The following is a 27,069-nucleotide window of genomic DNA, read 5'->3' as shown; positions in this document are numbered from 1 at the left end:
GTTTTTTTCATTCTTATCAACATTTTGGTTTAATTGAACAAATTATGATCTTTTACAGATTGGACACTACATTGAACATAACTCTACACAGCAAAAACTGAACTCAACTTATGGCAACCAGTGCCACAGCAGCATTGATATATTTATAACAGTAAATATTTTATGCACTGTCCAGTCACATTAATGTGACCACCTGTCAAAAGCCTGAATAACCGCCTTTTGCAGTGCAGACCTCTGTGAGACATGTAGGAAGAGAGTCAAGTGAGTTTCTGGAAGATATTGGTAGGAATGTTGAGCCATGCTGTCGAGGCCAGTGTGGTAGGTTTCTCAGTTGAGGATCCGTGGGTCGAACAGCCTGATCGATATGGTCCCACAGACTGTTGATTGGGTTCAAATCTGAGGAGTTTTGTGGCCAGGGGAGACCAGTAAACTCATTCTGATGCTCTTCAAACTATGCGTGTACACTACAAACTGTGTGACACGTTGCATTGCCCTTTTGGCAGATGCCATCGTGCCAAGGAAATCAAACTGCATGTATGGGTGGACATGTTTCCAAAGGATAAATGCGTACTTGTGTTGATCCACTTGTGCATTCCATAATGATGATATCACCCATGAAATGTCGTAAAAATATTCCTCAGACCATAATGCACCCTCCTCTGGAGTGGATCCTTCCAAAGATGCTGCAGGGTGTTTGCTTTCAGATATTTCTTTCCAGTGTAGCATAAAATGTGAAGTAACTGAAAAATGTGAAGTAACCTGTCACAGTTCAGTGGAGATTCAGTTGCGGTATTGGTCTGTAAATTCTGACCTTCATCATCAACGAACCACAGTCATTGTGGGTGCATGAAACAGGCCACTGCTGTGGAGGCCCATGCGCAGCAACGTTTGCTGAACAGTCATTGAGGGGACACTGTTGGTAGCATGTCTGTTTGCCCATACACATCCCTGTGGCTGTCATTCAACCCTGGCGCACCACAGTCACCTCGGTGCCGGTTTTGGATAGTGTCATTTTGCCATCCCCACTATACTTTAACCATGGTGGCACACGAACAGCTACCAGACTTGCTGTTTCAGAAATGCTTCCATCCTTTGCCCAAAAGCAAATGATTGTGCCCTTTTGGACATCAGACAATCACTCCATTTTTGCATGACAACAGTGACTGCACTGTTATCTGCATCTCTCCACTGCTACCACTGCCACCTGTCTTCTCTGAGAGGATAATGCACATTGCCAGTGAACACAGGTGGTGGTCACATTAATGTGACTGGACCATGTAGAACATAGCTTAAGTTAATACATAATTAAATTAAAATGAAAATTTATCATGGAACGAGAAACTGAGTACATTATTTTGTTTTACGGAACGACGCAAAATAGTTGATTTTATAAATATTTTGATAAAACTTGATATTTTAATACAAACTTCAACAAATATGATTTTCTAAACGATTTTAAATAATACTGAATATCATACTAATTATAGAATTACAAATATTATTTTCGTATTTTGTAGATATCAGATAGAAGTTATGTTTCAAACAACAGGAAATCCAGGATGGAATAACAACAGTATTATGGAAAGTAAATATTACTACTCACCATATAGAGGAGATGTTGAGTTGCAGACAGACACAACAAAAGGACTGCCACAGATGTTGAACTTTTGGCCTAAAGGCCTCTTTCTAAAGTGGAGAACACACACACATTCGGGCAAGCACAACTGTCACATACATGACCACTGTCTGTGGCACTGAGGTCAGACCACAAGCAACTGCACCTGATGGGTGGTGGGGTAAAAGGGCAGTTGGAGCATGCAGAGGGAGGGATAGCAGGGTAGGAATAGGAAAAGGCAAAGTGCTGCTTGTGGTAACTTGTGTGAGCATGCAGGGACATGGTGGAGACGGGTAGGGCTGCTAGGTGTGGTTGGAAGGTTTGAGGAGGGTTGGGGAAAGGGGGGGGGGGGGAGTGATGGGAGCGGAAAAGTAGAGAAGAAGAGGAGGGAAAAAATAAAAACACTAATGGGTGCATTGGTGGAATAGAGGCTGTGTAGCACTAGAGAAGGAGCAGGGAGTAACGAAGATTGAGATCTGGGGTGGGGGGGTTATGGGAATGTAGGGTATTTTGCAGGGAGAGTTCCCACCTATGCAGTTCCAAAAAGTTGGTGTTCATAGGAAGGATCCAGATGCCACAGGCTCTGAAGCAGTCATTAAAATGAGGAACATTGTGTTGGGCTGCGTGCTCAGTGACTCGGTGGTCCAGCTGTCTCCTGGCCACAGTTTGTCAGCAGCCATTCATGTGGACAGACATTTTGTTGGCATGATGCCAACGTAGAGTGCAGCACAGTGGTTGCAGTTTAGTTTGTAGATCATGTGACTGTTTTCACATGTACCCTGCCTTTCATAGGATAGGTGATGCTTGTAACCAGACTGAACTAGGAGGTTGGGGGAATGTATATAGAGCAGGTCTTGCTTCTAGGCATATTGCAGGGATATGGACCACGAGGCAAGGGGTTGGGAGTGCGGGGGTGGAGAAGGTGTGTCTGTCTATGACTACATCTCTTCTGTTTGGTGAGTAGCAGTAATTGCTTTTCATAGTTACACATCTCTGAGTGACTAGCTTTTTCTGATATAGTGAAATATACTGTCTTTTTTGAGACATTGATTTTACATGATATTAGTTCTGCAGAAACAGTGGAAAAAGCATTCTTTTCTTAAACACATGTAACAACATACAATAACAACGTACAACAGATGACAAAAATCTAAACTGTATTAGTGAAGCACTCTCTAGTACAGAGAGCATCACTGTTGGTAGTTAGTCAGTTTCATGTTCCATGGATCATTTTCTTAATAAATGATGATGATTTGGTGTCAGTCATTTCATTTTCACATCACAAATTATCTTATAATGGCTACATGCTGATCATTTGCAAGTGGTTTTTTACATGAGTTATCATGTAACAAATATCCAATGTGCCTGCTTCAATTTATGTTTCTGCAGAGATGATGCGAGAAGTGCGAGCACTGGACATCAGCAAGGTGTGACGGTAGCAAGAGACTATTCACTCTGGAGATGGCATTTATATTTTGGTGTTGAGGCTTGATGGTGTTTTGGAAGGTGGGAAGAAGTGCTTCTGCTGACAACGTAAACTCCCAGAAACAGTCGGTAGAAGCTGTGGAGAAATGTCATTCTCTTAAGCACTGTTCTGAAATTCACTTAGGCTATTTTGTTCTACATAATGAGGGTTTTGTCACCGAATATTGTAAATATTGAACATGAGAACAACCAAACACAAAAGAGTTCTCTAAAAAGCATTTATATCATTTTGTAGTGAGTTGGTGTAAATGTGAGCTCTCCTACAGCCCTCAACTCTCTGAAGATGGAAACAAAGTCCCACTGCACAATTGATAGCAGTTCCACTGAATCAGCAACACACTAGAATGTGACCGTAAATCTTCAATAAGGCTTTAGTGCTCATGAACAACATTGAGGTAACAGGTGAATCGAGAAGTGAGAACTTAGTTACAGCCCATAACTAGGCACCCTTTTGTATTGTTTCAAAGAGTATTTTTGCTAGATGGGACAGATAAGCAGTTTTGAGAATTCCAGTTAGGAAATTCCTGGACATACGTAATACTAGTATGCTGGATGTAGAATAATTATGGGCAAAGTTTAAATGAATTGTAAATCACACCCTGGTGAAGTATATGCCAAGTAAGTGGTTTAGGGCAGGAAAGAACCACTATGATTTAATAACAAAATTAGAAAATTGCTGTGGAGTCAGAGAAGTTGTACTTTCAGTTCAAAAAAGAATGTGCAGATGACAACAGAAAAGTTAGTAGAAATTAGTGCATCTGTAAAAAGCATGCAACAACTACAACCATCATACCTTAGCAAAAGATCTTACTGAGAACCTGAGAAAAGTCTGGTCCTATGTAGAATGACTAAGCATATCAAAGACATCTATCCCTGTCTCTCATTGAACATTCCACTGTGGCAGTAGAATATAGAAACAGGATAGCTGGGGGTTTTGAATGTCATCTAACAAATTATTGATGCAGTAGGATCGTACAAACATACTGTCACTTGACCCTCAAACAGGCTGTTATATGGTGGACATAGTAATAAGCACCCCTGTTGAAACTGTGAAAACGTTTTTTTCAAAAAACTTTCTTCAACCACTTTGCTTCCTCTCAAGAGGGAAGTAGTCAATTAGCTGGTTGCTATCATCCACACCAGCCTTACTTTTTCATTACGATCCAGTATACAGGCATGTTTCATCTTCTCTGTCGTTTCCCGTTTTTTTCTGGCATTTACTTTGGACACAGTCATTTTCTGTCTTGCTGTCAAAGTAAATATAATCCTAGAGTTTTTTTCATGTAACAAGCAGCAAATGGTCTCATCTGCGAAACAAAAGTTGTTTTTTTTTCCAGCTTGTGGGCAATTAGATCTTACCAATTTTTTCCGTACTATACTCTTTAAGGTTGTTTCGAAAACAAATACAAAGGATATGGCAGACAACAATTGACACCCTTTGCAATGCATGTGATCCCTTGAGGCATGGTAGGCAGCAGCAGGGGAAATGTGAATGCTGCAAAGTAAGTAACACATAATGTTGTCTGAATTCTATTCCTGCCAGTAAGAGTGTTAGGTGCTCCCATCTGTGTCTTTTTAATAAAGGACCTTTATATAGATGCCAGATGGAAGACAAACATTGCAACACATTTACACAGCTGAGAAATGCCCGCCGAAAGTCCTAAATTGCTCGCGTTTTTATAGTATAATCCATGCAGTGTAGGATTAGGCATAGAGCTAGCTATAACTAACCCCTGCAGTTCCAAAACAAAACCTTCTTCATGGATTACTACACCAGGTAACCTCTATGAAGGCTATGAAATTCACTTGCAAAGTTTTGGCGGCATGCGCATGTGCAAGCACAAGCACAAGCACACGCACACACACATATGATTATACCATTTTGTCTCATTTGATCATCTGTAAAATATTCAGTGACATTATTACAATGATTGTGATGCTCACCAGCTCACAGCCTCACATCCAACACCGTTGTCATTTTAAAGGTTTTTTTGGGCATGGTATTGCGTCCCACAGTAACTGGTATTCAGAATTACTCATTACCCCAAACTGGCTTCATTTGAGAACACCTTACTGGTCCACTACTGTTGTTCCCAATTGCTGCTGCAGTCAATCAGTGGTGTACGGTTTGGGAATCAGTGGAACACGCTCAGTGTAATTCTAAGCTCTCCCTCTAAAAAATGATTCTGGGAAATGTGGGTGCTTCATGCAGTAGCAAGGTTTGAAGCAGTTTGTACAGAACTTGTGGACCTTTGATGATCTCTCTCTGTTGTCCCATATGTGACATCCACGAGGTGTGTTAAAAAGTAATCGGAATTTTGTAATTTTGTGTGTTGTACTAGTGCAGTTTGCACGTTGTTTTGTTGTTGTTTTTGGTAAACATCTCTGAAAAGTATCACATGTCTGAAAAGTATCTGTACAGTGTTAGCCATATAAAGTTCATAGTGTTTTGTCAGTTGTAAACAAGGGTTATGTGTGTTTTGGCAGTGTAGGTGATTATTTATTTTTTACTAGCTGTTCTTGGCCACGCGTTACTGTGGCTCAGTATGGTTAAATAGAAGAGAAAGAAAACAGAAAGCACACTTTTCTTAAATATATGGGAAGTGGAAGTACACCCTAATCTCCACCCCCTCCCCCTTGTCTCTTGTCATCTCCTCCACTCCCTCTCTTTGTCCATCACCTCCTCCTCCCTTTTTCTGTCCGTCTTCTCTTCCGTCCTCCCTCTCCATCTCCTCCTGCCCTCATCTGTCTGTTCATTTCCTCCAATCTGCTTTCTATATCCATTTCCTCCTATCCTCTGTCCATCTCCCCCCCCTCCCCTTTTCCCCTTTCTCTGACCTTGAGCTTTATTTATTGTTATTGCATTTTCAGATTCTGTATTAGTATTCTAACTGTAAGCAGATAAGCCATAAATACAACTTTCCTGTTTGCTATTAATGTTTCATTATTATATATTTTTATGTATGTATGTTTACATATTATAAATATTAAAAATATAAAGCCTATGTATCTTCAAATGTAATTAGAGTATTGTGTAAAAAATACTTTTTGAGATATTTGGTAATAATGTTTCTCCTTTATATATTACATATTTGTATACGAATTATATATATGAAATTACAGTGAAATGAACACCCTTAGCTGCTTACAAGTGTTGACATACGTCAACGGGGACCGATGAAAATGTGTGCCCCAACCGGGACTCGAACCCGGGATCTCCTGCTTACATGGCAGACGCTCTATCCATCTGAGCCACCGAGGACACAGGTTTTCGCGGGAGGCGTGCCAGAGATAAATCCCTGCAGTCGCGCTATCCTCTGTGTCCTCGGTGGCTCAGATGGATAAAGTGTCTGCCATGTAAGCGGGAGATACCGGGTTCGAGTCCCGGTCGGGACACACATTTTCATCGGTCCCCATTGACGTATGTCAATGCCTGTAAGCAGCTAAGGGTGTTCATTTCACTGTAATTTCATTCTAACGAGCTGCTTGGTCATCGATGGTATCTGTTCTTTCTGACATGTCCGAAAGAACAGATACCATCTTAATAAAATTATATATATATTAAAAAATAGGCATATAAAAACGCGCATATTCGAATGCATTGTTGTGTCATAATTTCGAAGCAAACAATGAAGAACGTGCAGAGATCTAAGATTTTGAACAGACGAAATTTGCGTATTTATATACAGTTCCCCTCCATTTATTACATATATATTTATGTATTGTATGAGGCATGCCAATAGGTGCATAAATCACACGTATAATAGATTGCAATGTTGTCAAGATGTCAAAGCTATTGGTGAAGAACTTTCAGAGATTTAAGATTTTTGAACGCATGAACATTTACATTTTTATTTATATAGATGATAAATGCTCATTTGTACAGAATTGTAAATCTCTGAAAGTTCTTCACCGTTTGCTTTGAAATTCTGACACCACAATGCATTTCGAATAGGCACGTGTTTTTATATACATGCTGGAGCCCCGTGTGTGTGTGTGTGTGTGTGTGTGTGTGTGTGTGTGTGTTTTATGAACTAGATGAAGTCGACAGTGATGCAGAACTCCTGACAAGTATAATAACAGGTGACGAAATGTGGGATTATGGAGACAATGTTGAAACTGTTCAGTTGTTCCTACAGAAGAATTCTGGATCACTAAGACCAGAGGAAAACATTAACAAGTGCTGTCAAATGTGAAAGTTATGCTCACTGTGTTCTGTGATTGTAAAGGCATGGTGCATCATGAGTTCTTGCCACAAGGCTTGAACAGTCAATAAGGAATAATACTTAAAAGTACAAAGTGGTTTGCATGAAGAACTGTGGAGAGAGAGAGAGAGAGAGAGAGAGAGAGAGAGAGAGAGAGAGAGAGAGAGAAAGTTCCAAATATGTGACAAAAGAATTCACGGATTTTGCAGAATAATAATGCATCTGCATCACACTTTGTTGCTTGTGTACTCTTTTCTGTCCACGAAAAAAGAAACCTTAAAGGGCCCTTGATTCACAACCATAGATGAGATTAAAAAATGTGTTTCTGAGAGTGAAAAGGTATCTGAAAGATTGGGTTTTAGAAGCCTTTATAGGATTGGAAAAAACACCAGCAAAAATGTAGAATATCTAATCAGTAGTAGTTTGAAAGGGGTTACATTGATATAAATGAATAAATATTTTTGCAAAAAAACAAAAATTCCTGTTATTTTTTGAACACATCTTGTGCAATGTACATACACAGCAATAGCACATTTGTTGTAATTCTTGTAGCACACTCAGCTGTGGGACACGTGGGCCCACCTCAAGCCTTCCACAGTTGTTGTAGCAGTCATCAAATAGGATTATTCACTGTATTCCGAATGTCACACAATTTGCTGTTTCTGCTTCTATTTCTGGAGTCACAGCATAAAGATTGCCTGCAGTAGATGATGCCTTATAAGTGAGATCCAATGCACTGTTGCTGATACCACAATAACAGTTCACATCTTTATTCTCTCTGTCATTAACTTCATACAGATTTTGTGCTGCTACGCTGCAATGAATGTTGTTTTTCCTTAGAAATTGTCAAATGTTGCATATTCATAGAAAAACTGCTTTTCTTTGAGTTTATTGTCAGATATCTGAGATTTTGGTGTAGGCTGTGGATAGTAATGTAATTATAAGAATATAGTTTACTCTCTTTGTTCCATTGCTTTTTTATTTTAAGCTGTGTTTCTGTACAGAGGTTTCTGTTATGCTGTCATCAGCCTTTATTTTCTGGTTTGGCATGTGTAGTTTTGCATCACTGGTATTGGGTGGTAATGGTTAAAGAAAACCACATCATGCTCAAATTTTACACATTTATTATGTTTCAGCTGGTTTTGTTTCTTGGAATGTCTTCAGGTTGTTGAGTTGTGGTGAAGCTTCAACATTACATATGACAAACCAGACCGGCTATGCTGTGACTTCAGCACAACTTGGAAACCTGAAGGTGTTCAAAGAAATGAAACAGCTCGTATCACAATAAATGTGTAAAATTACAGCTGAGATGGTTTTAAGTAATCAGTAACATTAATTTCAACTGTGGGTTCAACATGATCAAGAGTATTGAATTTATTGCACCACTTGGTGTTATTGTGTATCAGAGGCTGTTCTGTGTTAAAAATACTTAAACTGGGAGAGTATCTCTGGATAAGAAAAGTAAATGTAACAACAAATCAGTTTCTCTGTGGCAAGTGAAAATTTTTTCTGATGCAGGGAATGTTGGTCCTTGCTAATCCACTAAATGCATGCTCTCCCATTGAGCCACCGCCACAGGATTCCGATGGAGATCTCCTGGCTGTATGGATGGTGCTGATCAAAAGGGGTGATTGCACCTTTGAAAGCAAAGTTAGGAATGCACAGAATGCCAACTACAGTGCTGCAATAGTCCACAATGTAAATTCTAGTATTCTCGGTGAGTATTTCACTTGGATTCTATAAGAAATGAGAGAAGTGGAAGGTGAGTAATACGGAATTTGGTGAATTATTCTACTGGCAGAAAATGTTTTACACATTTCTTTATTTAGTGAAACACAAACATTTAAGAATATTAAATGCAATAAACGAAGAATTTTACTCCTGTCGCACACTCCATCTGTGGCATTGAGTCCTGTTCTACACTACAGTAAATCCCAATTATTGTTGAATATTTGTACAATATTATGTTGCATAAGTGTTCATTGCACAGATGTTCCTTCAGTGATAGGAGCATCACTTGCTTTTAAAATGAGACATCTAAAGAACTTACTAAATTTTTCATAATAGACCAACTTTGGTTACCTGCAATCCACTTCTTTATATATACTTCTCAACAGTTCTCTGATTCTCAGTAATTTGCTCACTGAGAGGTGGAACTAAGGACTTTTCTGTTTAATAAGAAATTTTGTTTGCAACACAGCCTGGAACATAGTGTGATATTCCTCAGTGCATGGCATGGCAGTAGATACAACAGTATAAGGACCTTGGAGAATCCAGATTGAGCATGAAAACTGATCTTTGATTTGTCTCTGTACCAGCCTAGGATAGTGAAGTGGTGTGCGTATTATACCAAAATCCATTTTTAATGCAGTACGATTGAAAAGAGGCACTAAATTTCCAGAGCCAGTGGCTACAGTTTGTTACTAGTTTTGGGGGGGGACTTGGCCGCAAAATAAATGTGCAGCAGTCAAGAAGGTGCTCCATTATGAACAAGGACATGACAGTTATCTGCATAACTAAGGTAGAGGAGAAACTTGAAAATGAAGCAATATTGGATACTGAAATTGCAGAATCATCTATCCAAAACAATGCATGTAGTGTTTCAAACCAGTGTGAAATGTATAATGTACATATTAAATAAATATTATCTCAATTAAAAAATAAGTTTGATGATGGGAAGAGCTAATATATAGAGTAAGTAAAAAAATAAGCTCACAGCTCTTCCTGATGTGAAAAATAACAAATGTTGTGAATGATAAAGTTCTCAAGACACTATTTATAAAGCATATTCACAAATCTGAAAAGAACAGTGAGGGTGTGTAGCAAAAATACCACCTAGACAGTAATGTTACGAAACATTGTCATAATACAATGTCTTAATTTTCCGAGTGGTATTTTTGCTGTACTTTCACCACTACAGCCAACAAGGAGTTGAGGATTGTGTCAGATGGAATGAGACGAGTAAGGTAATGTAGAGGGAAAGAACAGTGTGGAGGGAAACAAGGCAGACAGCTGGGAAGAAACAATAGCAAGGGAAGTGGGTAGGAATGTGGTACCAATGAGACCACCCTAGTTCAGGCAGGGAAAGTTGTGGGACATCCCGTGATGGAGGAATCTGTTGTAAGAGGGGTGGGGGTGGGGGTTGGAGTTAGGGTAAAAAGAAATAGAGGAGGATTGTGCAGAAAATAGATTAAAAGAATAAAGTAGAAGGCATAGAGAGAGAGGTGGAGCTGGGTTACATGGGAGTAAGGTCAGGATGATTGAAAGATGATAGGATGTATTGCAAGGACAATTCTCATCTGTATAACTCAAAGAAGCTTGTATTGGGAGGGAGGCAGTTGTGAAACAGGTATTGAATTCAGACCTGTTGAGGTATGCTTGGCAACAAGTTATGCTATTGAGTGATCAACTTTGCTCTTGCCCACTGTCGATATTGGCCATTCATTTGAGTGAATAACTAATTGGAGCTCGTGCCTACATAAAGTTTTGTGCAGTAGTTGTGGCAAAGATTCTCCTTGTTTGCCAACACCCAGTGAACTGATGTCAGTGACACTCTCAGTCCAGTAGCTTCCATTTGTGAGTTTAAGAAGTTTAGTAGTGCAAGTTGTTTTCATTTGAATTTTAGTATTAGCGTGGATAGGGAGTATGCTTGCTGTGTGTGGATGCAGAGGGAACTGGCTGCAGTTCACAAACAGCTGAAGACACTGTTGGCCACGGTCAGCAGTCTGCTGGCTGCTGCCTGGGGTTGTAGCAGTAGCAGTAGTAGAGAAACTGGAGTCTCACATGACACACTTAAAGTGTTGCTTGTTTTGCCCATCAGCTGTGCTGAGGGGGTACTTTCCAGTATGCACACCACACAGTAACTGCTGTAAGTGGACAAGTAGCTGCCCCTTCAGCAGGGTCCTAACAGGCATGGAGGGGGGGGGGGGGGGGGGGGAGGTACTAGTTGTCAGGACCGCCAGTGTTAGCCACATTCTCGAAACCTTTAGTGAAATACTGCCCAAGTCTGAAAAGAAGTCCAAACAGTATCATACCTAGAACGGATAGGGGTACTTTGGTTTGGAACTGAATGGAGTGCCTCAAGTTCAGTGTTGCACTACACAGTGGAAGCAGCTACTCAAAAAGCAGGGTGCATGTGAAGTGCACTATTTTTATTTTTAGGCTAAGCAAAAGTCTAGTGTCCTTTGATGCACACTCAGCAGTCAATATGAATAGAGATAAATCAGATTGCCTACAAAGACACTTAAAATGTCACTGCAAATTGCTGAAACATTCATGACAAAATCCTTGAATTTACCATCCTCCAAGAAAGTGGCCGTGTTCAAATTATACAAGGAACCGGTGGAACCAAGAGCTCGATGCAATTTTAAGTAGAAAGCTCCAAAATATTTAAAGATATCTAGAATGTATATGAAAAGAAATGTTAGATATCATAGAAGGGGATGTGATCATTGAAACCAGCAAAAATATTATGTCTATCAAAGTTGAAATTGAGTCTGTGGTGAAATTTATTGGTATGCAATTAACCGGTTTAGGTGAACACAAATTAATTGTTGGATATTTTCACTGATAATCTGATTCCACTGTAGCAGTTGTAGAATTGTTCAAAGGAAGTGTACACCCAGTAGTGTGGAAGTACCCCAAGCATGCAGTATTATTTGAATGAAACTTTAGCCTACTGTGTGCAGACTGGAATGTCTGTGGATTCATTGCAGGTGGTTTGGGCAATGTTGCAAAGTATTTTTGTGCACATTTTCCAAAAACTTTCTTGAGCAGTTAGTTTGACAACCTACAAACAATGGAAATAGTTTAGATCTTGTAGCTGTGAACAGGACTGACCTCAGCAATAGTGTCAGTTCCTTGCTTAGTAGCTAAGTAGCTTAACTTGACTGTCACACAAAATTCTGTACGGAGGTCATATAGGCATCCCTAGCTTTGATAAGCACCAGAAGAGTTGAAAACAAATGAGCCACACGGTCCAGAGGACTCCTAATTTGAATTTTACGGCTTAAGCCACTTACTTAGCTTGTAGACAGAGATTAATGATCGTGAGGTCACCACAGGAACAATGTTTATGGAAGTTCATAAATATGTCAAGAAGCCCAGGAGAATCTGAAAAGAGCAGGTAAGTAGATGTTAGTATCCTACTTAGCCAATGAAACAACGGAAACTTCACATACACACATACGCAACGTAGGAAAACATAAATTGCTACTTACCACAAAGAAGACATGTTAAGTTGCAGACAGGCACAATTAAAAGACAGTTACAAAAAACTTTGGCCACACACATAATCAGAAAAAGAGAAACAGAGAAACACACACGCAAGCATACCTCACGCGTAGATGACTGCCAACTCCAGCAGCTCAGGCCAGAATGCAAATTTGGAGGGGGTGGTGAAGGGTAAGAGACAGTAGTGTACGAGTGGGGGACAGAGGAATGCTGTCCAGTGGAATGTGCAGGGAGTAGAATGAAAACAGGTGCAGCATCAGGAGGTTGTGGGGCAGGGAGGTGGGAAAAAAAGGAGTGAAAAGGAGAGGAGTGGGGAAAGGTTTGTGACTGCATTGTCAGAGTGTAGCAAACAAAGAAGCTGGGAGATGAGAATGGGATGATAAGATGGAGGGGGTTGGAAACTGTTGGATGGAGGGTGTGGGGACAGTATGTTATATCACAGGGGGGTCACTTTTGCTCTTGGCATTGCCTGTTCATTCTGGTGAACAGCTGGTTGTTAGTCATAACAATATCAAAAGCTGTATAGTTGTTGCAGCAGAGCTGGTAAATGACATGGGTCCTTTTGTAGGTGGCCCAGCCCCTAATGGGGTTGAGTTTCCTGTGCCATTTCCCCTCATACCCCCAATCCTTCCACCATCCGCAAGAACCAGCTGTGAAGGATTGCTCCCTTCATCACCCAGTACCATTCTATACTGGAAAAACTGAACTACACCCTTCACCAGGGCTTTGATTACTTATCATCATGCCCTGAAATGAGGGTCATCCTACCCAAGATCCGTCCCACCCCTCCTAAAGTGGTGTACCATCACTCACCTGACCTCTACAACATTCTAGTCCATCCCTATGCCATTCCCAATCCCAACCCCTTGCCACTAGGATTATATCTCTCTGGAAGACTCGGGTGCAAGAACTGCCAAATCCACATGCCCAGCATTTCCTATTCCAGTCCTGTCACAGGTTCATCCTACCCCATCAGGGACCAGACCACCTGTGAGAGGAGCTATGTCATTTACCACCTCTGCTACATCCGTTGCACAGCTTTTTATATTGGTATGACTACCAACCAGTTGTCTACCAAGATGAATGGCCACTGCCAAACTGTGGCCAAGAGCAAAGTAGACCACCCTATGGCACATCATGCAGCTGAGCATAACTTGCTTGATTTCCATGTCTGCTTCACTACCCGGGCCATCTGGATATTCCCCTCCACAAACAGCTTTTCTGAACTGTGCAGATGGGCGTTATCCTTTCAACACATTCTCTACTCCCATACTTATCCTGGCCTCAACCTTTGATAACATACTGCCCCACACCCTCCACCCAATAGTTTCCACCACCCTCTGTTATATTGTCTCTTCCCCATTCTTGTCTCTCAGCCTCTTTGCTTGCCACCCTCTGACAACACACTCGTTCATCTTTCCCTGGTCCTCTCCTTTTCACTCCTTTTCTCCCCACCTCCCTGCCCCACAACTGCCTGATGCCGCATCTGTTGGCACACTATGCCAGATGGTGTTCCTCTGTCCTCCCGCCCCCACCCATACACTCTTATTCCCTCCCCGTCTGTGCTTCCTCCAGATTGTTGCTGCCATACCACTTGATGTTTCCCTTCGTTGCTCTTCTCTATAGCATTAATTTTCTCATAGTCCTATCGTTTTCTTCTTTCCTTTGTTTATTCACTGACTTCCAAACTGTATATACTTCCGAGCTACACTGAATACGTGATTGTCTGTGCACAACACTGGCTTTATGGTGGCACAGGTTGTTGCAGCATCTGGTGCCCCAGATTCTTTCCTCCAGTAATTATAAATATACTTATTCTTATTGTTCCCACTTCATCCCTCATCCTGACATACCTTAGCATCTTATTTTCCACACCTCCCTGTGCTATACCAATTTTTGATCCTCTTGCTAACCCCATTCCCCACCCCCCTGTCATATCTTATCACCACACACACACACACACACACACACACACACACACACACACACACACACTTACATATTTCATCTGTTCCTTTTCCACCACGTTACTGTACATTTTTAACATATTTGTGCATATTTTTATGTAGTTTCACATAGTTTTTTACTATTTGTGTGTATTTTTGCATATCTGTGCATTCTTTTGCATACCTGTGCATGTTTGTACATGTCTTTATGTATCTGTTACATGTCTTTCCTCTTATCCAGTTTCTCTCACAACCATCAACACCTATTTTGCTCCACAGTGGACCCCTGCTCCACCTTCCTGTACCAGTTTAGAAAACTATCCCTTTCCCTGGCTAAAACACAGTCCCACATCCTATTTCTTAAATGCTGCCTAAACCATGGAATCCTCCCAAAAAGCCTAACCATAAAAATTTCTTTTTGTGGGTCCCATGCTGCCTTTCAAAATGACCTTTACCTTTTCAGATTCCACCAATCCCTGGCCCTCACAAGCCTGGAATTACAAAAACACATCTCAATGACTCAGGTACCCCAGAACCATCTATCCTTCCACTGCAAGAGGATACTTCTGTGGAATCCCTGCTCCCTACATCACATCTCTGGAATTAAGTCATTTGCTCTCCAGTGCCTGGAGAAGCATTCCAGACACCAGCTCCAATAGTTATTGAACCTGCTAACATCTTACTGCCCTCTTGGGACACCACTATCCAACCCTTATTCTACTCGCAGTGTTACTCCTTGCCTTCAGTCCTGTGCGAAGGCACTGTCTTTAGCTGTTCACATAATTTAACCATGCTGGACTTGTCAAAGACTACTCTCCTTCTCCTGATCCTTGCAATGGGAGCACTTATTTGTTGCCAGTCCCTCCAACGAAAACCTACCTAATTCCTACATTGAAACCTCCTTCTCCCAGTTCATACCACCATCCAACCATGATCCTTCCCCCCCTCCAACCTAACCACCCACTGGTCACCTTCAAGGAATTCCATGCCTCTAGCTCAACCTCACCATCCTTCCCCAGGTCTCTTCCTCAGAATACCAACCTTTTGGCAGAAGAAAGAATAGCCATGCACAACCTCAAAGCAAGTCCTGACCTAGTCATCCTACCTGAAGACAAAGGTTGTTATGAACTGCAGTGAATACGTGGCAGAAGGCCTCCACAAATTATCTGATTCCTCCACATATAAACTCTGCCACAGTGATCCCAACCCAGAAGTCCAACACAACCTCCAGTCCCCTGCTTAAAGCCCTAGGCCCTTCCCATAACCTCTCTCCTGAATCCATTTTAGTCCCCACCCCTATAACGTACCACACACCTGCTTTCTACATGCTCCCCAAAATCCACAAACCCAGCATCCTGGATTCCTCAGTGTCTGATTATTGTGCCCTGTGAAAGAATTTTGGTCCTTATTGACAAACACCTCCAACCAGTTGCCCACAATCTAGTCTCCCACATCAATGATACCAACCATTCCTTCACCAACTCCCCACCATCCCCGCCCCTTTTCTTTCTGGATCACTATTCATCATTGTTGATGTCAGCTCCCTGTAAACTAACATCTGGATGCCCATGACCTTGCTGCTATTGAACACTATTTTTCCCCAACATTCTTCAGACTCCAGACCCACTACCTCATTCCTCATACACCTTACCAACTTTATGCTAACCCACAACTACTTCTTCTTTGAATGGAAGGTATAAAAACAAATCTACAGCTCATCCATGGAAACCTGCATGTCACCTGTATGTGTTCCATCTAGAGGCGGCCTCCCTAGCCTCTCAAAATGTCAAACCCTTAGTCTGGATCAGGTTCATTGAGGATATCTTCATTATCGGGACTCAGGTTCAAGACAACCTATCTTAATTCCTTCACAGTCTCAACACATTTTCTCCCATCCGTTTCACTTGGTTCAACTCAACCCAGTGTGCCACCTTCCTAGGTGTTTGCCTCACTCTCTCTGATGGCTTCATCCACACCTCTATCCATATTAAACTCACCAACCACAAACAGTGCCTGCATTTTGACAGTTGTCATCTCTGCACAACAAAAAATCCCTACCATACAGCCTGGTCACACAGGGACAATGTATCTCCAGTGACAAGAAGTGCCTTGGTCGGTACGCTGAGGGTCTCACCAAGTCCTTCACAGACAGGCACTGTCCCCCAGACCTAGTCCACAAACAGATCTCCTGTGCAATTTCCCCTCACATCACCAAATCCTCCCACCACCCCCAAGAACAGACCACAAAAGAATGCTGTCTTCATCACCCAGTACAGGCCCTTACTGGAACAACTGAACCACATCGTTCACCAGAACTTTGGTTACCTATCATTGTGCTTTGAAATGAGGGGCATCCTACTTGAGATCCTCTCCACCCCTCCTAAAATGGTCCATCCAATCTCCACAACATCGTATCCCATCTCTATGCCACTACCAGCCCTTTGTCACAAGGATCATATCCCTGTTGAAGACCCAGGTGCAAGACCTGACCAATCCAACTACCCAGCACTATGTACTACAGTCCTGTCACAGTTTTTATTCTACCCCATCATGTCCAGCCTACCTGTGAAATGGTCATGTCGTTTACCAGCTCTGCTGCAACCATTAGCACAGCTTTTTATGTTAGTATGACTACCAACCAGCTGTCCACCAAGATGGAGGGCCACCGCCAAACTATGGCCAAGAGTGATGTTGACTACCCTGTGGTACAACATGCAGCTGAGCATGACTTGTTTGATTTCAGTGGCTATTTCAGTACCTGAGCTATCTTGATCCTCCCCTCCACCATCAGATTTTCTGAACCACGCCAGTAGGATTTTCCTTAAAACACATTCTTGTCTCCAACCAATGGCAACATACTGTCCCCACACTCTCCATCCAATAGTTTCTGCCCCCTCTGTCATATCATCTCCTCTTCATTCTCACCTCCTAGTCTCTTTGTTGCCAGTGCACTCGCCCATCTTTCTCTGCTCGTCTCCTTTTCATTCCTTTTTTCTCCACTTCCCTGCCCTGCAACCTCCTGACACCATGCCTGTTGGCATTCTAGTCCCTGCACTCTCTGACAGAAAGTGTTCCTTTGTTCCCTCACTGATGCACTACTATCGCTTACCCTTCCCTGGCCACTCCAGACTGCTGCTGCCATCCCACATTATAGTTGCATTCTGACCTGAGTTACTGGAGGTGGCAGTCATGTGTGCATGAGGTCTGCTTGCTTGTGAGTATCAGTGGTGTGTGCTTCTCTGTTTCTCTTTTGCTGATGAAGGCTGTGGACGAAATATTTGCTTAAGTGTCTTTTAAGTCTGCCTGTTGGTTGCTTAATGTAGCTTCTTCACGGTAAGTAGCAATCTGCCTTTTCCTACGTTGTTGTTATTCCTACTTAGCCAATGAATGGACGTAATTTAGTCCAATACGATGTACATAGAGGAATTATGGACGGAGTTTAAACTGACTGTGAATCATTCTGTGAAGAAGAATGTACCAAGGAAGGGGATTAATAATGAAAAAGACAAACTGTAGGTTAATATCAGAATTCAGAAAATGCTGAGGAGGCAGAGATTGTTGCACTGTCAGTTCACAAAAGAACACAGAAATGTTGACAGTCAAAGTTAGTAGAAATATCTGCATCTATAAAAACATTGGTGCTCAAAGTGTACAGCAACTTCCACTGCTATGCAGTAGCCAAAGATCTTGCTCATAATCCTAGAAAATCCTAGTGCTACATAAAATCAGTAAGTGGTTTGAAGACTTCTGTCTTGTCACTCATCGACCATTGTGGTGTAGCAATAGAAGACAGTGAAAGGTAAGCTTAAGTTTGAAATTCCATGCTTGAAAGAACCATTCACACAAGGGGGTTGTACAAATGTACCATCTTATGTCACACGAAGTCCTGTATGGAGATTGTAGAAATAGGCATCCCTAGCTTTGGCAAGTATCTGAAAGAGTTGGAAACAAGCAGGTCACCAGTTCCAGATGGACTCCCAATTCGATTTCAGAGCATTATCCCCTTACTTAGGGACTGGGAAAAAGTGCAGGTGACTCCCATGTATAAGAAGGGTAAAATAACAGGCCCACAAAATTACAGACCAATATTCTTCATGTAGAACTCTTAAGAATGTTCTGGGTTCAAATATGATACATTTTCTTGACAGAGAAAAGCTTCTGGCCACAAAATGCACAGATTTAGAAAGTATTGTGCAAAACTTAGATTACCCTTTTATAGCATGATATATTGTCACGTAAAAGAAGGTGTAAGTAGATGAATGATGAACACTAACTTCACTTGACGAAGGTTTATTCAGAACTTGCACATACAAGAGTGCAGAGCGAACTGCCTCGGGCCAGAACACATACAGTATATATACAGCTACAGAACATTCCAGTACAATGATTCTTCACATTTGTGGATGCTTCTAGAATGTACTCGAACCGAATATAGAAATTAAAATTGTACAGTCCAGGTGAGTTCTGAACTCACGACCTTCCATGCAACAGTTTAGTATCATCACCACTACAACACGGTGCTACATAGCTTCTTCTGCAACATTGCTCCCTCCTTAAGAGAACAGCATCTCGATGTTACACCGTCCTAGTCTGGGGACAAGTCATCGGTCCTGCATACTCCAACTCCCGATGACTGATTCTCGCCCTGGCGGTGATCTTCTTAGAACTTCTTTTGCTGCTATGCTCTTCATCACCTTTCAGATTGTTGCCTGTCACTGGAGCTTCGAATTTACCCTGGGTTGAAGGATCCTTATAGAGCTTCATTCGAAGGACATGGACTGTATCTCTGATCTTTCATCATTTTGTGTCGGGGTCGAAATCTTCAACTTCATAAGTAACATCAGACAACTGTCTTAAACCTTATAAAGTCCAAAGTAGTGCCTGAGTAGCTTCTCAGAGAGACCAACCTTCCGAACAGGAGTGAAGATCTAGACGAGGTCAACAGGCTGGTAGACAAAAGGGCAGTGGCTCGCATGCAGAGTCGAGCTAACTGCTGAGCTTCCTCAGCTCTGGTCAACACCTGGCCGATGTAGTCATCGTCCACGTCATCAGGACGTAACGGAAACACAGTGTCCATCATCGTAGTCGCCTCATGCCCATGCACCAGGAAAAATGGCGTAAATCCTGTGGTGTCTTGTTTGGCGGTGTTGTAGGCAAACGTCACGAAAGGTAGCACCTCATCCCTGTTGCTCTGCTCAACATTGGCGAACCTGGATAGTATGTTGGGCAAGGTCTTATTAAGGCGTTCAGTAAGCCTGTTTGTTTGCGGATGGTAGGCAGTCGTAATGTGATGAGAAATGTTGCACCAACGGTTTATCTCTTTCACAAGATTCAATTGAAAAAAAAAAAAAAATTCCGCTCGATCTGTAATTAATGACCTTGGGGCACTGTTTTTTAATAAAATGTCTTCCATGATGAATTTGGCTATCTCGGATGCTTTGGCTGTTTTCACGGCTTTTGTAATGGCATAAGATGTCAGATAAGCAGTGCAAACAATAATCCATTTGTTGCCACTCGCAGACATTGGAAATCGTCCAAGAAGGTCAATCCCAACGTGCTGGGAAGGCGTTTCTGCTGGCGGAATTGGTATGAGTCGGCCAGGTGGTTTCTGAGGAACTTCCTTTCTCCTCTATCACTCTCGACAGTGTGACACATAGTGATGGCCAGAAAAATCTCTTGCGGATTCTGTCGGATATCTAAATAAATCCTAAATGTCCAGCCTCAGGTGTGTCACGGAATTTCTGTAAAACATCTAAGCGCATGTGTTTAGGAATCACTGGTAGCCACCTCTTTCCAAACAGATCAAAGTTTTTCTTGCAAAGTAATCCATTAACTACCTTAAATTGTCCTTTCACATCCTTTGACTGGCAAGCATAATTTGAGATATCTTGGCATCCTTCTTCTGCTCAGCAGAGAGATCCTGTGGAGTGCAGCGAGACAGTCACTACCTTCATCAAAGTCTTGATGGTCTTGCACAGGGTTTCTTGAGACACAGTTGGCATCTTGGTGTTTTATTCCACTTTTGTACGCTATGGTAATATCATACTCTTATAGATGTAGTGCCCACCTGGTGAGTCGTCCTGTTGGAACCTTAAGACCTGTCAACCAACAAAGTGAATGATGGTCTGTAACAACTGTGAATGGCCTGCCATAGAGATGCTGTCGAAATTTGCACATGGCCCAGATCACAGCAAGACATTCTCTTTCTGTAGTTTCTCTCAGCTTTTGTAGGTGTCCTAGAAGAAGAAGCTATAACCTTCTCTTTTCCATCTGAAATTTGCACCAGAACAGCACTGATCCCATACCCACTGGCATCTGTGTGTAGTTCTGTAGGTGCTCTCTCATCATACAGACCAAGTACAGGGTCAGTCATCAGAGCTTTTTGCAGCACATCAAAAGAATCTTGTTGAGCACCACTCCAGATAAATTTAGTATCACATTTTAACAACTCTTGAAGTGACCTGGCTTTGATACAAGTCTTTGATGAAACAACGGTAATAAGAACATAATCCAAGGCAGCTTCTCACATCCCTAATACTTTTAGGGATAGGAAATTCCGTTATAGATCTCACCTTTTCTGGGTCTGGCCACACACCTTCGTTTGACACAAGGTGTCCAAGTATTGTGATTTATTTTCCTCCAAAGAGACAATTTCTTGGATTTAGTTTCAGTCCGCCTTGTTGGAGACACTTAAGAACGGCCCTCAGTCTTATTATATGCACATCAAATGTCTCTGAGAACACAATAATGTCATCTAAATAACAAAGACACATCGTCCACTTCAAGTGCCTTAGAAGATTATCCATCATCCGTTCAAAACTTGCTGGTGCATTACACAAACCAAACGGCATTACCTTAAACTCATACAGGCCCTCAGGAGTGATGAATGCAGTTTTCTCACGATCAGCCTCATCAACTTTGATTTGCCAGTATCCCAAGTACATGTCCGTGGTTGAGAAAAACTTAGCCCCCTTCAGACAATCTAGTGTATTGTCAGTTCGTGGAGGAGGGTAAACATCCTTTTTAGTTATCTTATTTAGCTTCCTGTGATCAGCACAAAAGTGCCAACTGCCATCATTCTTCCTGACAAGAACCACTGGTGACGACCATGGTCTTTGCGAAGGCTGAAGGATGTCATTCTTCATCATTTTTTTCTACTTCGTCATGAATTATTTGACGTTCCGTTGCTGACACATGGTATGCTCTCTGGCTTATTGGTTGATGGTCTCCAGTGCTAATCTGGCGCTTCACCCTCGATTTGTCTGATTTGCTCTTCACCTTGGATTGAAGCATTCAGAGAACGCTTGAAGAGTGGCAAGTACCTTCTCCTGTTGTTCCTTAGTGAGATCTGGTGATAGTCGAGCCAGAAGATCTTGTCTCGTAGTGGTAGTGCCAATTTTGCCCACAGACTTGGCATCGGAGGTTTCTAAGACGCTCAGCTGTTCTGCAATTAATGGCTGAGTGTTTGCTGTGCACATGCATCTTGGTAGGATCTGGGGTTTTCGGTGATAGTTAACTACCCACAATTCACCGAATCTGTTCTTAAATGAGACGATAGAGGCTGGGATGACCAAGTTTTACTTCAGTGGTATGCTTCTCTTACATTCCACTACAAGATCCATGGGTTGATGCATGGAATGACACGTGACAGTTACCTTTCTAGCACTGACTGCAGGAATGATCACTTCATCCAGCACACAGTCTCTACACGCTCGGATGCGCATCTTCCTGTCCACAGTATCTCATCTCGCCTAGCATAATCTTTCGAGTGACCACAATCTATAACTGCCTGAGAAGCTTTCAAAAAGTCCCATCCGAGAATGATGTCATGACTACACTCTTGTAAGAAGATGAATTCTGAGGGCTGTTATAACCCCTTATACTCTCACACCTTAGCCACCTTCAGCAGAGATGTTTTTCTGTCGCCGAATAAGGTTTTCTGCAACTGGCGACAGTACTTCTCCGAAATGTCTTAATATGATGCTCCAGAGTCCACAAGAGCTTGGGTTGGTCAGCCATCCATCCATAGTTTCCTATCATTTTTGTAGTGATCGACGGCCAGGGATTTTTTTTCTTCGGTCGCCTCACCTCCAAGGTAGGTCACACCCTTTAGTTTTCCAGATTGCGGCAGCTAGGTGATCGGCCGGAGCTTCTAAACGGTGATGGAGACATTGATCAGTGTGTTGGGGAGCGTCCTCTTCAGTGGCTAGCTTGCGGTGATGGTGACCTACATCATCCTGCACCCACATCATCATGTTCATCTTAGTCGGCCCGGAGTTGGCGTCGGCTAAGATTGGTCTGCTGTCTTCTGGTGCTGGCGTTGTCATATATCCGCCACCTTTCTTGACAATAGTGCACCACATGTCCCGGTCGGCCACAGTGGAAACATACTGGTTGGTTATCCTGGGTCCTCCAGATATCAGTCTTGCTTGGTGCCCAAACAGGTTCCTCATGCGGCATTGTAGCAATGTAACTCCACCTGGGTCTCGACTCTCTCTCCGTTTTAAAGGGAAATGAAGGATGAGAGATTGGGTTCAATGTGTGTTCCACCTCCTTCCTTATGACCTCTTGAAGTGTCTCAGTTTTTTCTCGCTGTGCAATCCAAGTGCCTTCTGAACTTCCTCTCTCACTATCTGACGAACACTTGCGAAATCAGTTGCTTCCTCCGTCACAGACATCGATACAATGTTTGGACGCTGCTCAAACGTCTTGTGTGTAATTCTTTTTTGATGCATTGTCTCGATACACTGCCACCATTTTATGAAGTTTTCTGTTGTCGAAACCTCTTTCGGTAGTAGGGCTTGATACATATCCTCAGCAAAACCCTTCATGAGATGTGCGACCTTATCTTCCTCCTTCATTCTAGGATCCACTATTTTGCACAGCTCCAGGACGTCTTGAAAGTAGGATGCTGTAGTTTCTCCTGGACGCTGTGCCGTGCACTTTAATTTACCTTCAGGCTTGCACTTCTGTCGTTGCGTGTCGCCGAAATACTTGCGCAGTTCCACCTGGAATACTTCCCAGCTTGTGAACTTCTCCTCATTGTTCTCATACCATTGCTTGGCAGTGCCCTCCAAGTAGAAAAATACATTAGCCAAACACACGGTGTCATCCCATTTGTTAAATTTGTCTATACGCCCATATACCTTCAGTCACTTGTTTGGATCTTTGCCATCATCACCAGAGAACCCAGAAGGATGTCTCATGTGATGGCACACAGTTGCTGTCATCGTAATGTCCTCTTCTCCTTATGTCTCCGATCATTTGCGATCGGTTGAATATGGCTCAAACTCGCATTTCTCGCCACGTAAATGGTGGCTTTGTCGTGGCCTGATGGGAGCCAATGTGTTGTCGATAAGGGGCGCTGTCACTGGGTCCAATACCCAGCATCTCCACCAGAATAATGTTGCATAGTAATAGGTGTAAGCAGTGAATGACGAACACTGACTTGACTTAACAAAGGTTTATGCAGCACTTGCACATACAGGAGCGCGGAGCGAACTCCGCCCAGAACACATACAGTATATATATATACAGCTACAGAACATTCCAGTACAATGATTTTTCACATTTTTCAATACATCTAGAATGTCCTCGAACTGAACATAGAAATTAAAATTGTACAGTCCAGGTGAGTTTTGTACTCACGACCCTCCATGGTGCTACTCAGCTTCTTCTGCGACAATATTGTGAACTATGAATGAAGAGATTCTATATTCTTAGATTTCCAGAAAGTGTTTGACATAGAGCCTACCACCACAAAATGTTAAAAAGAAGGCCAAAAGTATGGAATAAGTCCTCAGGTTTCTGACATTTGTTGATGATTTGAAGGCCTTTTAAATAATAGATACCAGTACTTTGTCCTCGCGCGTTATCCAGTGAGTGTTCATTAGACACAAAATTTACATCAAAAGTACCCCAGGAAAGTGTAGTAGGACCATTCTTGTTCTCTAAATGCATAAACAGTCTGATGTATCGGGTGAGCAGCAGTCTTCAAGTGACAGGACAGTGCCATCATTGAGTAACTCCAAGAGGATGTAGGATGACTTATACAGAATTTGTATTTAGTCTGATGATGGCGTGCTCTATGCACGGAAAAATGTAAGTGCAGATGAGTAGTAAAAATAAATTGTGTTATGTTTGAATAGGGTATAGGTGGTATACTGCCTCACACAGCCATATCGATTAAATATCTGCGCATAACGTTCACAACTGGTATGGTATGGAACAAGCACATGACGTCAGATGTAGGGAAGGCAAATGGTCATCTTTGATTTATTGGGAGGATTCTAGGAAAGTGCAGGTCACCTATAAAGGAGACTGCATACAGAATACTTCTATGATCCATTCTTGTGTACTTTTTTTGTCCTCATGAGATCGAATTAAAGGAAGATGTGAAGCATCTCAGAAGCATGTTGCTAGATTTGTTACCAGTAGGTTTCATCAAAATGTGTTACAGAAATACCATGTCAACTCCAGTGGGATTCCCTGAGGAAAGATTATTTGCTTTTCACTAAACACTTTTGAGAAAGGTTAGAGAACTGGCATATGTGACAGACTGCAGAATGCTTCTGCTGTTAACCATGAAGATTAGATAAGATAAATCGGGTCCTGTGAAGAAGCATGCATACAGATGTGTTTCCATGCCTCCATTTGTGAGTGGAACAGGAAAGGGAATTACGGGCAGTGATATGAGGAGTCATCTGCCATGCAATGTACAGTACAGTGACTTGTGGATCGCATATGTAGATGAGGAGTTGGTATATGATATGACTACTGCCACAGGTGGTTGGTTAGGGTGTCTTGCACATGGTTCTTGTACTGTACTGTTGTGGAATAACTACTGTCTAGAATGTTTCATAGATTGCGTAGGCAGTGGAATACCAATTTGGGAAAGGTGGAATGAATTGTTGGAAGCATGTTGCTCATTTCAGAATGAGGTGAAAAGTAGATGAAGGCCTAGCATTCTTGGATGATATTAGTTAATGTGGGGAGGGGGAGAAGATTTCTTAACAGCTGTGTCCATGGGGCAGTTGGAAAATTCAGAGTTGTGTTGAAATAGCATGGAAAACCTGTATGTGGACTAGGTTGGAAGATCCTCTCTGTGAATTCCTTATTATGACTTTACCTTCTCATCTCGTCCAGTAAGTCTCCCCTGACCCAGGGTTCTGGGTGACTTTTCTGAACAGTACCCCTTTCCCGAAACCTCTCCAGCCCTTTTCCTTCATCCCTCTTCCTTCCCCTTCAAATTTTCTGCCAGGAGGAGGACCCACTGGCTCTGAAAGCTTGTAAAAGTTTATTCCCCTGCTGCTACTTAGTGAGTAGATCTTTTATCTATCCCTTTACATTTTATTATGACCTTCAGTACATTGGGAATCTGCACTGCAGATGTGCCATGTCAAGGTGGTGGCACAACTGAAAGACTATTTTGTGTGGAATGTGTGGCACCTATCAAAGTGGAGACGCATTTCAGTTTTCCTCAGCCCAGTGAGCCATCTTCCTGGAGGCTGGCCTTCACCTTTCCAGTGGCTCCATAAAAACCTTTGTCCAAATGAAGCTCACAAATCATCAACAGTGCAACTTATGTTCCGTAGGCCAACAGTGTAGTACAACTCAGCAAGTGACATATTTATAAGGAATGTCCAGACTTACTGCTTTGTGATATTTAGTTTTATTAATTTGCCTTTCACTACAGATCTGTTTTGGTTAAATTTGCATTATCAAGTGACCTGTGGTATAATGCAGGTGACGTTATTTTCATTATACATTTTTAAGTTACAGAAGAACATTGCGCATGGATTGCTACTTAAGTATATATAGGGTGTGGCGTGGGAACTTCCTCATTTGAAACACATAGCACACAGAGACTGATACTCATTGTTGCATGGGTTTGAGTGCAGTCAGACGTGTGAGACTTAACATGTTTTTTTAAGAAAAGGTTAGTTTAGTAGTAGCATTCATGAAGTGGGCAACAGAGGAACATGCATTCGCCGTTGCAGCCTACTTTTTGAATGGAATGTCATCAGAACCTAGCGTGCATTCAGGAAACAGTTCAACATCGTGCCTGCAGGTCATGTTCCTGATGGGAAATCAATTGTTATGTTGGTAGACACCTTTATGAATACTAGAAGTGTGCAAAAAAAGAAACCAGGACCTTCAAGAACGACCAGAATGCCTGTAAAAATCGAGAGGATAAGGATGTCGATTTTAAATTCATCCAAACATACAGCTACCCTTGCAATTTATGAATGAATGCACAGTGAGACGAATTCTTCATGAAGAGTTGAAATTTCATATGTATAAACTGTCATGGTGCACACACTTTATCCATGATTTTGTTTCCCGAAAAAATGTGTGTGAAGCCTTGATTGATGAGCTGCCTCATAATGCCTTAGTGTTCTTCAGCGACGAGGCACATTTTCATTTGTCAGGCTGCATGAATAAACAAAATATGTGGAATTGGAGTGGCACGAAATCCCGAATACTTATTGAGCAGCCCCAGTGTACAGAACATGTGACTGTTTGGTGTGCACTATCTAAAGTTTGCATTATTGGCCCATGGTTTTTCAAAGAGAATGATAAGGCT

The 27,069-nt window shown here is 42.1% G+C and overlaps 1 protein-coding gene and 1 non-coding gene across 2 annotated transcripts in view; one reads left to right on the top strand and one right to left on the bottom strand.

The window, feature by feature from the left end:
• The window catches only part of LOC124775070 (E3 ubiquitin-protein ligase RNF13), a 115,191-nt gene that overhangs the window by 34,953 nt on the left and 53,169 nt on the right, over positions 1 to 27,069 (top strand). Inside the window, 1 exon segment of the mRNA XM_047249873.1 lies at positions 8,824 to 9,022. Within this exon segment, the coding sequence (XP_047105829.1) occupies positions 8,824 to 9,022 (199 nt within the window).
• On the bottom strand, positions 6,289 to 6,362 carry Trnat-ugu. Its single transcript has one exon. It is a non-coding gene; the product is annotated as a tRNA-Thr (tRNA).

The sequence above is a fragment of the Schistocerca piceifrons genome, chromosome 2, assembly GCF_021461385.2.
Source record: "Schistocerca piceifrons isolate TAMUIC-IGC-003096 chromosome 2, iqSchPice1.1, whole genome shotgun sequence".
Taxonomy (NCBI): Eukaryota; Metazoa; Arthropoda; class Insecta; order Orthoptera; family Acrididae; genus Schistocerca; species Schistocerca piceifrons.
Note: the sequence above shows the minus strand (reverse complement) of the source record. Positions and strands in the feature narration are given on the sequence as shown.